Source organism: Rissa tridactyla, chromosome 19 (assembly GCF_028500815.1).
Source record: "Rissa tridactyla isolate bRisTri1 chromosome 19, bRisTri1.patW.cur.20221130, whole genome shotgun sequence".
NCBI lineage: Eukaryota > Metazoa > Chordata > Aves > Charadriiformes > Laridae > Rissa > Rissa tridactyla.
The window spans coordinates 7,960,840-7,974,542 of record NC_071484.1 but is presented as its reverse complement, the minus strand read 5'-3'; the positions used below and the strand labels follow the sequence as shown (position 1 = coordinate 7,974,542).

General features: G+C 42.6%; 1 protein-coding gene across 3 annotated transcripts in view; it reads left to right on the top strand.

Annotated features, from left to right (window-relative positions):
* Nucleotides 1-5,323, top strand: part of ZNF652 (zinc finger protein 652) — a 31,177-nt gene extending 25,854 nt beyond the window's left edge. For all 3 annotated transcript variants that reach the window (XM_054224175.1, XM_054224172.1, XM_054224173.1), the window contains 4 exons: nucleotides 1,963-2,110; nucleotides 2,404-2,519; nucleotides 3,799-3,943; nucleotides 4,405-5,323. In XM_054224175.1, the coding sequence (XP_054080150.1) occupies nucleotides 1,963-2,110; nucleotides 2,404-2,519; nucleotides 3,799-3,943; nucleotides 4,405-4,919 (924 nt within the window). In that variant the 3' untranslated portion in view covers nucleotides 4,920-5,323. The remainder of the gene's footprint in view (nucleotides 1-1,962; nucleotides 2,111-2,403; nucleotides 2,520-3,798; nucleotides 3,944-4,404) is intronic.
* The last annotated feature ends 8,380 nt before the right edge of the window (nucleotides 5,324-13,703 follow it).

Below are 13,703 nucleotides of genomic sequence, written 5' to 3'. Positions count from 1 at the left end.
TCCAGGTGGCTCATTCACAGCATAAAATCTTTTGACTTTAAATAGGGATTCATGAATAATTCGTGTGTGGTATTGCATCCTGTAATCCATGCACCCCTATACTTCTGAGGGTTTACATTCCTATGTCCAAAAGTTATAGAAAAAGAATAAATTGTAGAAATGGTGTCTTATATCCAGTACCAGAAGAATCAGGTCCAGAAACTTTCCCAAATATTTCTAGGGCCAGGAGCGCTGCTAGTCCTCTTCAAGTTCTCAGTATAAGCATATATTCAACAATAATTTTTGTCTGTCCCAACATTTGGAATGTGTTTCACAGCTGCCTGCTAATTTGTTTTTATTACACTTGGCAAAAGGAGTAAGGGGATATGAAAGTTTTACATTAATGTGGGGTTTAATATGTCAAGAGGGATATGGAGCTTTGTCTAGGAAAAAAAATGGTTTCATTATGTACGTGGTAATTGAATGATAAACGTGGCTGGCTCCTCTCTGTATTTTTCATCTAAGTGATGGAATATATCTGTTTTTCCAGGTAACTTCTGGTTTTCATCCTTTCAAAATTAGTGCTTTCACAGAATTTCTGTTGTCCTCTTAGACTGTCTGTGTAGTAGCTCTCAGTATTAGTGACTTAATTACTTGCTGCTGCTCATCAATTAAATTGTAGACTGACTGCTTCAAGGGCTTGCTTAACCCTAAATCAGAGGATTTTTGTTGGTTTCTTAGCATTGCTTTATTCTCTAGGTTTGGTTTTTTTCACCCCAAAGACCACAGTTTGTTCCTGACATGCCTCCAAGTAGGTACTTTCAGAGGCAGAGGCTCTCCCTGGAGTCCACGTGGCGAGCATGTACCAGAGTTCCCAAGCCTGCAGAGATGCAAGCACTGTGGAAGCAGCATAACTTGCCTGGACAGAAAAGAAACAATTTAAGTATTTGCTAGTTCTGCAGTGAAGAGCATACAGCCCTTCTTACGTCGAGGGAAGGATTGGCAGAATTGATAGGCAGAAAACCAAAGATACACCAAACACCCCAACAGCTAACAAAAAATAACAAGACACGATTCCTTCCTTGTCACTTCAAAGCTGAAAATGACTTGGTATCCTCACATCTGTGTCTGCTGTCAAGCTTCACAACTAAGATTATTCTGGAATTTTCAAAATTGTGCAAGGATTTTTTTTTTATCAAGTCTTTAGCAAGAACCGACTATTGGGGGAGGAAAAAAGAGATGCGTGAAAGCCTGTGGATCCAGCTCACCGCTGACTTTCTGGAGGATCCACAGTAGTTGTGGGAAGAGAGTAAAATACTGTTTGGATACGGTCATTTTAGACCTACTGCAATGAATAATTGAAGAGTCAGAACACGAAAGAGGGAGGTGACAACCTGCTTTGCTGTATGAGCTGTGTACCAGACTCTCCACAGGGTCAAGAGCTGCAAGATGGAAGGTGTCTCCTGTGTCCATCGAGAAGGATGAGACCACTTTGACCAGTTCACGGGCTGTCAGACCTGCAGTGTTGAGGGGTCACAGTGCTCCTGTGAAAGCCAGGGCTGGACGTGGTGGTGTTGGCTGTCTCCACCTCTCTCGGGTTTGGATTCTTCCCACGCCGGCAGCTTCAGTGCCTGTGCAGTTGTCTTCTCTGCGTTAGCTCCTTGAGGGCTGCATCCACCTATAAATGCTGCTGTGGTTCGGAATTATGTTAGTGCAGTGGCTGCGGTGCTCTTCAGGTGGCACCAAAATGCAGTGTGTTAACATCCTCTCTAATCCTGCTTGATCTGGCTTCTCTTAGTGTAATTGTTTCATCTGTGAAACAGTAAATGTAAGCTGAAGTGCAGTCTGAGACAGTATATAGCATTTTGACTTGTTTTGGGCTTCTTTTTGTCGTGCAAAAGGAAGATACGCAGCTTAACTCACAAACTTGAAACGCTGTATCTTTCTAATTTAAACTTCCTTCTATTTATCCCATTCATTCAGTGCGTTTCCTGTAATAAATCATTCAAGAAGCTCTGGTCCCTCCATGAACATATCAAGATTGTCCACGGATATGCAGAAAAGAAATTCTCTTGTGAGATTTGCGAAAAAAAGTTCTACACCATGGCCCACGTGCGGAAACATATGGTTGGTGAGTTATTGATCGACGCTTCTGTTGGTTCTGCCTCATAATGTGTCTTTGTGATGCTTAACTCTAATTGCTGTTTTCAAGAGAAAAATAATAAGGCAAATTCAGTTGGCTGAGCTTTATCCTCAGCAAAAAGTTCAAGTCTGTAGTCCTGGGCAGCAAGCAAAATACGTGTGTTTGTACATAGGTGCATAAGCTGTTCAGTAATAATTTTTCTGCTTAGAGTTGGAGAAAAAAATTGGTTAAAGAACTGTTTGCATTTGAATGACCCTCTCTAATGTACTGTTGTGTTGCAGCACACACGAAGGACATGCCATTTACATGTGAAACCTGTGGAAAATCATTCAAACGCAGTATGTCTCTCAAAGTACATTCCCTACAGCATTCTGGAGAGAAGCCTTTCAGATGTGAGGTGAGGCAGCAACTGTTAATGCGTTCAGATATGGGAGCATAAAGTATGAAATCAGTCACGCTGTCAGTAGGTGGAAGCTGAATTGACTGACTTGTAAATGAGATGTAGTTTCATAAAAATCTGGGGGAAATTCTACATGTAAGAGCACAGCAGGAGTGCACCTAGAAGCAGTTCAAACGGGGATGTATTTGGTTTGCTTTTACTGCTGGCTGTCAGTTTTTTTCTCTGAGTACACACTACGGCAGGATTTGAATCCTAGCTTTCCCTCGGTGTTCATAGCAAAGCCTGATGCAAATGGCTTTAATCCTCCCTGTCCTGCCTAGTAACTTGAAACAGATAGAAGTGGCGACAGTGAAAATAAACAAATTACTGCTTGATTTTTCACTTGTGGGAAAAACTATCGTCCTCACTGCAAACCTCCTTGAGATCTAAGAGAGTGCTCTCTCTTTCTATTTCTTGAACCGTGTGTGTGTGTGTTGGGATCGCGTTGAGCATCTTGCTGTGCGTTCACGTGTGTTTGTGGTTGTCATTTCATGCCTGCCCCCGGCAAGGAGACCCCATGAGACTGACTTACCCAGTCATACGTCTGGGGCAGATAATGTCTCGGTCATCTGATGGGGATGCTTGTGGGTATCACATGATGGAGGCAGAGGGGGTGCAGAGCTCACTCCGTCCACGAAGTGGGGCACAGCTCAGCTGGACATGTAGTAGTAATGGTGGTAGTGCAGCCAGGGTAGTCTTGGGGATAAAACTCCTAGAGAAGGAAATTACTTCATGCCAATAAGTAATAGCTGTAAAATAGACTGGCTTGCTGAAAAACAGGCCTGCTGCAGAGAGCTGCCGTTGGTTTTGCTGTGTGAGCAGAGTCCTCTAGTGGAGACATGCCGTAGTCCAGCAGAGATCGCTGGCAAAGCTGCAAACCCTCCAAATGGTACCTTAAGCCAACAGAAGCACTTTTCTGTTGGCATAACCCTGTCTCTGCCGGGCTTCTGCCAACAGCTGTGTCAACTGAAGGTTGTGACTATTCCACGCTCCTTGCCAAGGCTCCTGTGCCAGCAGGCCTTTTAGTACAGACCAAGTTCTGCGCTTGCTAAATAATGTAAATTCTGCGTTTCTGTGGGGGTCTGCGTGTGTATTGACTCGGCTATTCTTTATAGGAATAAAAATTTTATACCATTTAATACGATGGTATTCCCATCGTACGTGTGAGTGCTGTCCCGGGACTTGCTTCCTGCTGTGCGATGCCTGAATATCGTGGGTTGCTGTTTTTCTGTTGCAGAACTGCGATGAGAGGTTTCAGTACAAGTACCAGCTGCGTTCCCACATGAGCATCCACATTGGGCACAAGCAGTTCATGTGCCAGTGGTGTGGCAAAGACTTCAACATGAAACAGTACTTTGATGAGCACATGAAAACACACACTGGTAAGAACTTTTGAAAGAAAAGCACGAGTACCTCCAGGACAAAACCTTTCATGGACTTCTAGCTGTGTTCCCTTCCTTGGAATTTGGGATCAAAACTGTTATCCAACCTATAAAATGAGACAGGAAAGGTTAATACGTTACCTTGCTGTTAAATCTAATTGTCTGTAGCCCTGTGATTCACTGTGGGGGGAAAATAAGAGGTTAGGCTTACTTCCTTGTTACTTTGGTCTGAAGGAACCCCTTGCCAAAGCCTTATAAAAGATTGTCTTGTGCGTCAAAATCCAAAGGTGAGAGAGGATTTCATAAAGACGGAGGACTTGTGTGGAACAGCTGTCTCTCTGTTTGCTGAAGGTAGCAGTCACAGCAGCTTTGGTAGGATGCAGTTTGTTTGCAGAAGTATGCTGAAGTAAGTATTAGCAGATGTTCTGTGCCTAACCGATTGCCCTATCTGTGTTCGGCAGGAGAGAAGCCCTTTATCTGTGAAATCTGTGGGAAGAGCTTCACCAGCCGCCCAAACATGAAGAGGCATCGCAGAACTCACACAGGGGAGAAGCCCTACCCATGTGATGTGTGCGGCCAGCGATTTCGCTTCTCCAACATGCTCAAGGCACACAAGGAGAAGTGCTTCCGTGTTACCAGCCCCGCCAACGTGTCAACTGCTGTCCAGATCCCACTGTCCACGACTTCTCCTGCCACCACAGTCCCTGCCGTAGTGAACACACCCACCACCCCAACTCCACCTATCAACCTGAACCCCGTGAGCACGCTTCCTCCACGCCCCATTCCCCACCCGTATTCCCACCTTCACCTACACCCTCATCCTCACCATCCGCACCATCTCCCCATCCCCCCGGTTCCTCATTTACCCCCTCCTCCGGCTCTTTTTAAGAGTGAGCCTTTAAATCACAGAGGCCAGAGTGAGGACAACTTTCTGCGACACCTGGCAGAAAAAAACAGTTCAGCACAGCACCACTAACATCTTTGCTTCCTGCCAGCTCTTTTCCCATTTTATGCACATGGAAACGTGCCCTCGTGGAAGTACAGAGGGTTAGTCGGTGAGGATCTTGGTCTTTCTCTTAGCCCCAGCAGACGGTCCTAATTTTTCCCTTGATGCAGTTAACAAACAAGGAAACCCTGTTTTGGATCAGCAGCGCTCGTTTGAACCTGGGAACCAACAGGACTTGAACCCACTTTGCTTGCGTTTTACTGGTGACTTTTATAAATTTCAGATACTGAGACTTGTGGAATTTTATAATTTCATATCAGCTGATGAGGTATGCTTGCTTTTATATCCTGGACTTCTCCTCAAAGAGGAGATAGGCCTGGTTTTCTTTGTACTAATCGGAAAGGCTGTGAGATTAATACAGAGCATTAATTGTATCACTGTGTATCGTAATGAATTCTTTTCAGCTTTTGGTGCCGGCTATGGAGTGAGCCAGCCACTTATCACAGTATATTTGAGCATTATAAAGAAAGACAAAAAAATTTCTTGTTTGTGTAGCTCTCCTAACACACTCTTTATTTTACTACAGAAATTATTTTAGAGTTTTTTGTATAGACCTATTTAGTAGTCTGTTTCTAAAATGAAATGTATTTCAATAAGCGGTGTAATTTTTTCAGTGTAGCTGGACCTATGTTGTATAATAGATAAATTTTTATAATCATCAAAATGTGATTCTTAAAAGATGCATATAGCTTCTATAGTTAAAGTTATTCTTACAACCATACAACTTAAAAGGTGCTTCAGAGAAGAAAGGAACCCAAGAGGTCTCTGGAAAGGTTGCCTCAAAAGTGATGTTGATTTCAGAATTTTACGTAATTTATTTTACTAGGGCTTTTTTTTTTTTTTTTTAACCTTATGTTTCTCTTAAGCATTTTGGACAAGGCCGTTGGGATACTGTATTCCTGCTCCACGGGTTTTCTTAATAGTTGGAGTGAGGTATGAGATGGGTGAGAAAGGGAACCCCTTGCGCGTAGGGACCTGCTAGTTGGGGAGCAGAGAGTCACGCGAGGAGGAGGGGCATCTCGCGTCAGCCAGGCATCTTTTTCTGTAGGAGAGCCGGTTTTAATGGCTTCTCGTGGTATGATTTAAGTTGGGGATCATCTCAAATGCTGCTCTTCAGATTGCTTTTTGGAATTCCTGGAGTTGTTAGGAGAGGGGAATCAAGCGAGCTCGTAAGTGTGGTGTTTCTGACTGGTCGATCGCAAGAGTGAGAAGTTTGAATGAGACGGCGGTGTTTCAGTTGTGTTGTTAAGAAAATGCTGATAGCACTGTATGTACCGTGTGAAGCTCTATCCCATAAATGTAATGTGCATAAAATTATGGGATGATTTCTAGGGGTCGTAGTCATACTTCTGGCAAATCTGAGTTTTACAGTTGTAGGATAGGAGACTTTGAATTGTAGGCACGTCACTGTTCCATAATCCTGGGAGGCAATGAGGGGGAAATGACAAGTTAGTGCAGGGATGGCGGGCTGGAATGCCAAATGTATCTGTTTTAACCAGTGAGTAGCTGTTTTTTTCAGGTTTGTATTTCTCTTCAACTAAAACTAAACATAGCAGCATTATGCAATCTAGGATCTTGTTGCCACCTTCAGTGAAGACAGAGGCCCAAGGCAATGTACTGTAAGTCCTCTTTTCCTTAAAATTCCTGCTCTTCTGTGCTGCTTTTGAAATTAAATCCCACCAGACTATATATCCAGAGATCCTCGTAGGCAGACGTGGGACTTACCATTCTGCTCAGTAATGAACTGGGGTTTTGTGGCTAATGGGATTAAATTTTTTTTTTCAAGATAGCAGAAATGGTGGAAATTCTTCTTAGCATTACTTCCTCGAGGTTAATGCTGTTAAGCACTGTGTTTTGAAACGCCATGTCCTCTGTCTGTTGAGAATTAGCTCCTTAATTGATGGTTTTCACCGTTTTCTAACACCTAATCATTAATGTTGGTTTTTTCATAACAAGCATAGGAAACTTTAGGAACCAGAAAGGGCAATTTCGGCCCAAAAAACCTTCTCATTTTTGGCTGAGCTGAAACCCCCTCCAGCATTTCTGAAAAATAAAACAGTGTTTTTTAAATGTCTTCTCCATAATATTTATATGCACCCTCTTACCTTCTAGAAGAGAAAGACAGTTATGAAAGTGAATTTACGCTCATGATTATGACTTTGTATTTACTGTGGCTGGTCCGCCCCGGAGGTTCTATGCATTCCACGTCACATTTGCAACCTACGTTTCTGTTGTGCCACTATTTTATGGTCAGGCCTGTTATTAAATGATTTTTAAATGCTAAAAAAGTTCTTGGTAAATCAGTTGTATTCCAGTTTTGCAAAATGATTTTCTTCTCAATAAATTTACAGTATTAGGCTGCTATTCAGAATTCTAAAATCTGGGACAGTTTTTTTCTATTATTTAGTTCACAGCAATGATGCATCTTGTATTTCTTCCTTCCGAGACTTATGACCTTCCTTTCTGTGGGAGAAGATTTAAACGATCTGACCCGCTTAACAGTGTCATAGTGTGACATGATGTCAGCAGATTCTCCTCATGATCTGGGACAAACCTGTCAAAAGCTGACATACTGGTCTAAAAGCGTGGCAACGTGATACCTTACAGAGTACGTATTTCAGCAAGAAAAGGAAACTGGCTGTTACAAAAGGCAGGAAATCCAAAGTTGAGATTTGCTGTGGCTTCTCACTTCTGCTTAACAAATTTGCATTGGCGTGCACACCTTCTACGGAATTTGCGCAACACTAAGGAATGTTATCAAGCGTGTTTACTGCTTATGTCGACAAACTGAGCATGATGTTTTGTATCAGCGTTCCTGTAGTTAGTAAGTTAAAGGGTTGGTTTGTGTTGCTCAAATGTTTCCTTCAAGAAGAGCAAAGATCAATTATACCAACTTTGGGTTTGGTTTGAATGTTTCTGGAAAGGGACTAAATTCTTTTTTTGGTTTTGGTATCTTTTTTTTTCCCCCAAACATACTGTAGCCTATGGCAAAGTTTTACTGAATTTTTAACATTGCATTTTTAAGGAGAGAAATTCAACAGAATTAACACACAATCGGGACGTTGGCATTCGAAGATGAGCAGTCTAAAGGGCAGCATCTTTTCCGGAGAACTTTAAACTGCTGGTCCACCAGACGGTGCCTTATCCTTACTAAAGGCATTAGCTGCGTGAGCTTGTTTGCTCAGTGTATTATCTCAGACTAACTTATCTTTCAGGATAAAGGTGTGGTGATTATTAGTTTTGTATTGTCACACCTGGCTGAATTATTGACTCTCCTGTTTACACAGCCCGGATGCTTCTTAGATGGCCTAATTTAGGTTGCTGCGTGCATCAAACGTTACCGTCACCCACCTTGTATTCCCAACCAAATCTTAAACTACGGATGTCGGAAAGAGTCTTTAAGCTGAATTTAGGCTTTTATCACTGGGAAATTAGTTCTTATCCAACAGTGCAGCCCATCTGGATGTTTTTGTCTTTGCCCTGGTGCATCTTTTGAGCATGTGGCAGCTCTTTTCAATTTGTTGAAGAGGAGGAGGCAGAGCTCAGGGTATGCAGTTTAAAAGATAGTGCGTCCCTTCGCCGGGTTTAGTCTGTTTTAGCCAAGTCAGCGACAGACCAAGTTTACCTCTGAGCTGAAAAGATTAGTATTTTTGTAATACATTTAGTTTGTTGCCTATTCCTTTGCATTATAATGACCAATGGTGTGACCGTCAGTGGGGTCGAGTACCATTTTTTTTAGGAGTTTGAGAGAGAAACTGTTGTGCAGGGCTGGTTCTGTTCGTGCAGAGATGGCGTTGTGTTGTGTTGACACTTTTGGAGTTGATTATTACTTGCAGGGTATGTAGGTAACGTGCCTTTGACGAGAATATGATAATATGCAACTTGCAGTGAGGCACTCAGCAACACTAATAATGTCAAACTTTTCTCAGTCTTGGGACTTGAGCTCAGGGTCATAAAATGTTGAAATGATTATTTTATGGTTTCGTATTTCTATTGACTGACAGTATTTAAAAAAACAACACACAAACATAACGTCTGGCTCAACAAGGCTTTTTTTACCCACTAGTAAGGAACATCTCACTTGTAAATAGGAGATGGGTCAAGTTTCTGGTGTTGGTTTTGGTCTTTAAACCCGGGAGACACGGCTACCTGAGAGATGATGGAGGTGAATTAAATAAATGCCTGTCCATTTTCATGACAAAATGAACTGACAGTTTTTCCAGCCTGTTACGTACTACGCTATGATTAAGATATGAGTGATTCCTAATGGAAAACATGACTTTATTCTTCTATCTTATCTGCTTCTGAACTTTGAGCTCTATTGTTTTTCAGGAGTGACTATAAAAGTTCTTCAGATCTCTGTCCTTACAGTCTGATGATGTTATTTTTTTAATGGGCATATAATGCTTTTCTTTTTTTTTTTTTTTTTACTATCTGGGGGGGCATAGTATGTACTGCTGAGCAGAAACCTCACGTCGAGTTGAAGCCTGGATGTGATCTGCATCCAGGTTAGAAGAGCGTAGAATGGAGGTATGTTAGAACCGATGGCCACGTGGCTTTGAAGGATGATATTTTTATGTTAAAGGCAGTGAGTCTGGCACTATGTGTTCTCTTGAGTAGTTATAGATTACCTTATCATGGACTACTTCTAACAATTTGGAATTGCCGTTCGACTTTTCAGACATCAGCATCGTTGTAACTTCTTCGGCTTGGAAGTGGTAAATGCCATACCTCTCTAGACTATGTAGTAAATCTTCACGTACTTCAAAGGCAGGAGAAAGGTACATTGAAAATGAATGACGATCAGATGGTTCACTCTTCCGCAGTTTAAACTTAAAAGCACGAGTGTCACTGTGCAAGTTTTGATGTGGGCATTAACATTTAAACAGTCTTTCATAGCACATCGCTTGCCGGCTTCCATCAAATGAATTTGCCTTTTACCATAATGGTTATTTTACTCCTATCTTGAAAACATTTTTGTACTATTTCACCATTTGATTTCTTCCGTAGAGTGCTCTTTCCCGTCAATGCTCAGGGAGCGTTCTCTTCCAAGGGTGCAGGTGGGGAAGAACACCACTCATTTTCCCAGGGCTCGTGTGCATGTGAATGAAACTTGATGACTTTTTGTGGAGAGTTGAGGGTGATCAAAACTGGAATTAAACTCAAATCAGCAACTTCCACTGTTTAAGCAGACAGAGGGCAGTTTTTTGAAGTAATCTGGCACTAGTAAGTGGTATTGTCTTGCTGGCCTTGGGAGGGATAAATTAATTCATTCCTGTATTTTGATTTTAGCACATTCATTGTGCTACAAATAAATGAAGTAATATATTGGAGGCGTGGCAGAAGAATTAAAATCCACCCTTAAGGAGAGAGAGGTTCAAAAGAAAGGCAAGCATTTGCATTTCCTATAGAGGCTAGAAGAAAGTCTACCTTAGGGTTCACAGATATCCTTAATAAAGATTTTTATTCTGGCAGCAACAAGATTTTTTTGCAATTTTTAAGCTTCTAATATAATTCTGAATGAGAAATGAGGATTACATTAATTTCATTACCGCTTTCTGACCCAGCAGGGTAATTTCTGCCCGAGTTGACCTGCCTGAATTTCTGCTGGTGCTTAAGAAAAAGTTGGTCGTGGATCGAAGGGGGCACCCTCTGCTCTCGGAAATAAATCAGTGCTTTTCTGGGGACAGTGCTGCCGCCTTCTGTCTGCTTAGCTGTGCCTTTTTAAATGAGGATAAAAATTTGAAAGGGATGTGGTGGTTTGGGGTTGTTTTGTTTTTTTTTTAATTTCCATTTTTAAAATCAGCCTGTCCCTGTATTTTTTTTTTTAATAAATCCTCTTGCTTTCTGAACCTGTTGCTGCTTTTACAGATTGTAATTAGCAGATATCTTCTGATGAAATGTCTTTGAATATTGGGAATAGCTGCCTTTGTACCGAGTCGTGGCCTACGTGTATGTACAGAGTGGATGTATTTTGCGACACAGGCCGTCTCTTTGTGTACTGAGAACGTAGGTACACAAGCACTGTAGTCAAAGGAGGCTCCCCGAGAGCAGCAGTTGGTTTAGATGCTTGCAATCTGTCCTCTTTTTTCATCACATATTGCTAAATATTTCATTCACCCGTGTCTTACTGATCCCTCTAATTTAGCATGAAAATGGGGGGGTGTGATAAGTGCTTGCGTTTATAATTCTTACTCTGTTTTCCATGGTCTAAGGCTCTTCACCGTCTACTGCAGTGTAAGAGCCTTGTGATGCACAAACACATTGGAAGGTGAGAAATTCTCTAACATTTTCCACCAGAAAGGAAACACAGCTTTTGTTTGAATTCCCTCTCCTGAAAAACTTGCCAAACTCCTGGGCAGAGTGCGCAAGCAGACTATAAGTCCCCTGTTGAAGTTGTCTATTAATTATTATCTTTCACTTGGAGAACTCTGAACGGGGTCATTACTGTTTATTTTAATCAACATGTACAGCAGTACATAGTTCCCGGAGATATTTTTAATCATGTTTCTGCACAAAGGAGAAATTTGTAATAACGCTGACACAGGTCAGTTGAGGATGTCTTTCCAAGAAACTACACATCTAACTTTGCCTGAACTAGGTGTCTGGTTTCCCAAAGGGTCGTTAAAGCATTTTAAGCTGAATTAAGCGGTTAGAGAGACTTGGCTTAATGGTTGGTAGGGAAACACCCCCACCCTTTCGGGGATTGATTGATTTTTCTGCTAGCCTGAGCTAATGCGCTTGCCTAGGATAAGAAGAGGCATTGAGGGCAAAAATGAAAATCTAATGAACAGTTTAAAGACACGCACGCACGTAGCCTGTTCAGAGTTAATGCTGTTTAAACGATTACCCCTACAGAGAGGGCAGTTATCGATCCTGCTGGACAGGTGGACCGAGTGCGTTAGAAGTACAGGAATAAACCATGGTATGGCCTGGAATAATACAGAAGGTCACTGCTTTGGGGGGATTTTTTCATGCGCGTATCGCCTCTAAACCCACAGAAGAAACACAAAGATTTGATGGAGGTTCTTCAGGTGAGCTGCAAGAGAATTAAGTTTTCTTCCTGGTTTAGAGCGGCAGGTATCATGAAACCATCGCGAGAGCAGAGATTTTGTTTCTCCTTGTTGTTTACCGTGGTCCAGCTGGGAAAAGCGGCTGTAGGCAGTGTTCAGGGAGCCACTTGGCTGTTCCCAGGCATGTGCAGGCTGTCTCGGGGCTTTTTTCCCCTAACACGACTGCAATTTGAAACCCAAACTTCATTTGTTAAAATGGAAGTTTTGCGGAGCGCTGCTTCACTCCGGCTGACGTGCTGCTGATGCTGAGCTTGCAGCCCTCCTGCCGAGAGGGTCTGGCGGTGTCGCACCTTGCATTCTCCAACCTGCAACTGCAAAATCAGTCATGGGAAAATTTTGGAGATTTGTCATGCGTGTGGTTTGGGAGCTTTTTGTTCGGGTTTGATTTTGTTTTTAATGAAGCAACAACTAATTAGTAAATATCTTGAGTAGCATGGGAAGGTTATGAAAATAAGTTGTTGCTCCATTCGAAAGTCATAACGTAGCACATTTCTCAGAAATGCGTAGTCATAATTCTTCCCTCCGTGAGAAGTTGCATAACGTGAAGAGAAAGGGGAAGGATGGGTGCGGAGGGAGCTAAAATTTTCCGACTTTCTGCTTTCTTCTGAACCCCCGTTGGGGTTAACGCATTGACATTTCTAATGAGAGCTGGTACTAGCAAGAACTAAAAGGCATTAACAAAGTGAAGTCGGGAGAAAGCTGCAGCGTAGACCTCACGTAGCCGAAGTGGTGACAGCCCCACGCCACCGGTGACGTTGAACCGAGAAGTGAGGATGTGCAATTGCTGCTTGTACCCGTCGTCTTATTTGACCTGAACAAAAGCGCGCGTGTTATGGCTAAGTGCTGTTTCTGTTTACAGTCTTAATTTTGCAATCAGATTGCCTCAGCTCTGTTTTGCCTGTAGTCTGAGAATAACGATCAAGGGGCAACTGATAGCGGAACGTCACTTTGTCCTTCTGGGTCTTTCACGTGTGCTGCCACCACGCGCCGCACGCTGGAGGGGGACACGGGAGTTAAGACTGTGGGATGTCGTGCTCGTGTCTGTGAATTGTGAGCCGCAAAGCAATTCTGCGGCCCTGCGCTGGCACGTCTGAGAGCTTGCAAAATGAAAGACTGAGGCAGCGTATTGCAAAATAGTTTCCAGTTTTGCTTTTCAGACAGGAATCCAGCCTTTCTTCCCTCAGTAACTCGATGCAGGGCGATGAATTGAAGCGGTGTTTGCGTACTTTCCCTATAAAATATTGGTATGCTTTCATCTCCGTGATTAAAACTCTCAGCCTCCCTCCTCTCCTGCGAGAATTACTTAATACCTTTACCAGGAAGACAACTTGCTCAATAAGCTCTGATAGAACTAGGAAGCTTATTAGAAAAGAACTGTCGTAAAAGAGAACTTACTATTTAAGGGTTTCCAGTGGTGGTTACTTGTGTGCGTACTTGAGCAGCCTGTGTGATTAAATTCAGTGTATTACAGTCAGATGAGCAGATATCCCTGTTCTGCAGATGCGGAGCTGAGACCTGCCTGGCTTTATGTAAGCGGGTGGCAGCTGGGATCAGTGCTCCGGGTTATTTCTGGTCCAGACTGCGGCCCTGGCCACAGGATCACCATTTCCCTGTTCAGTTCTTTATAGATTTTCTACATATAAGGTTCTTCAGACAGTGGATAGCGTGTATTATAATAAAG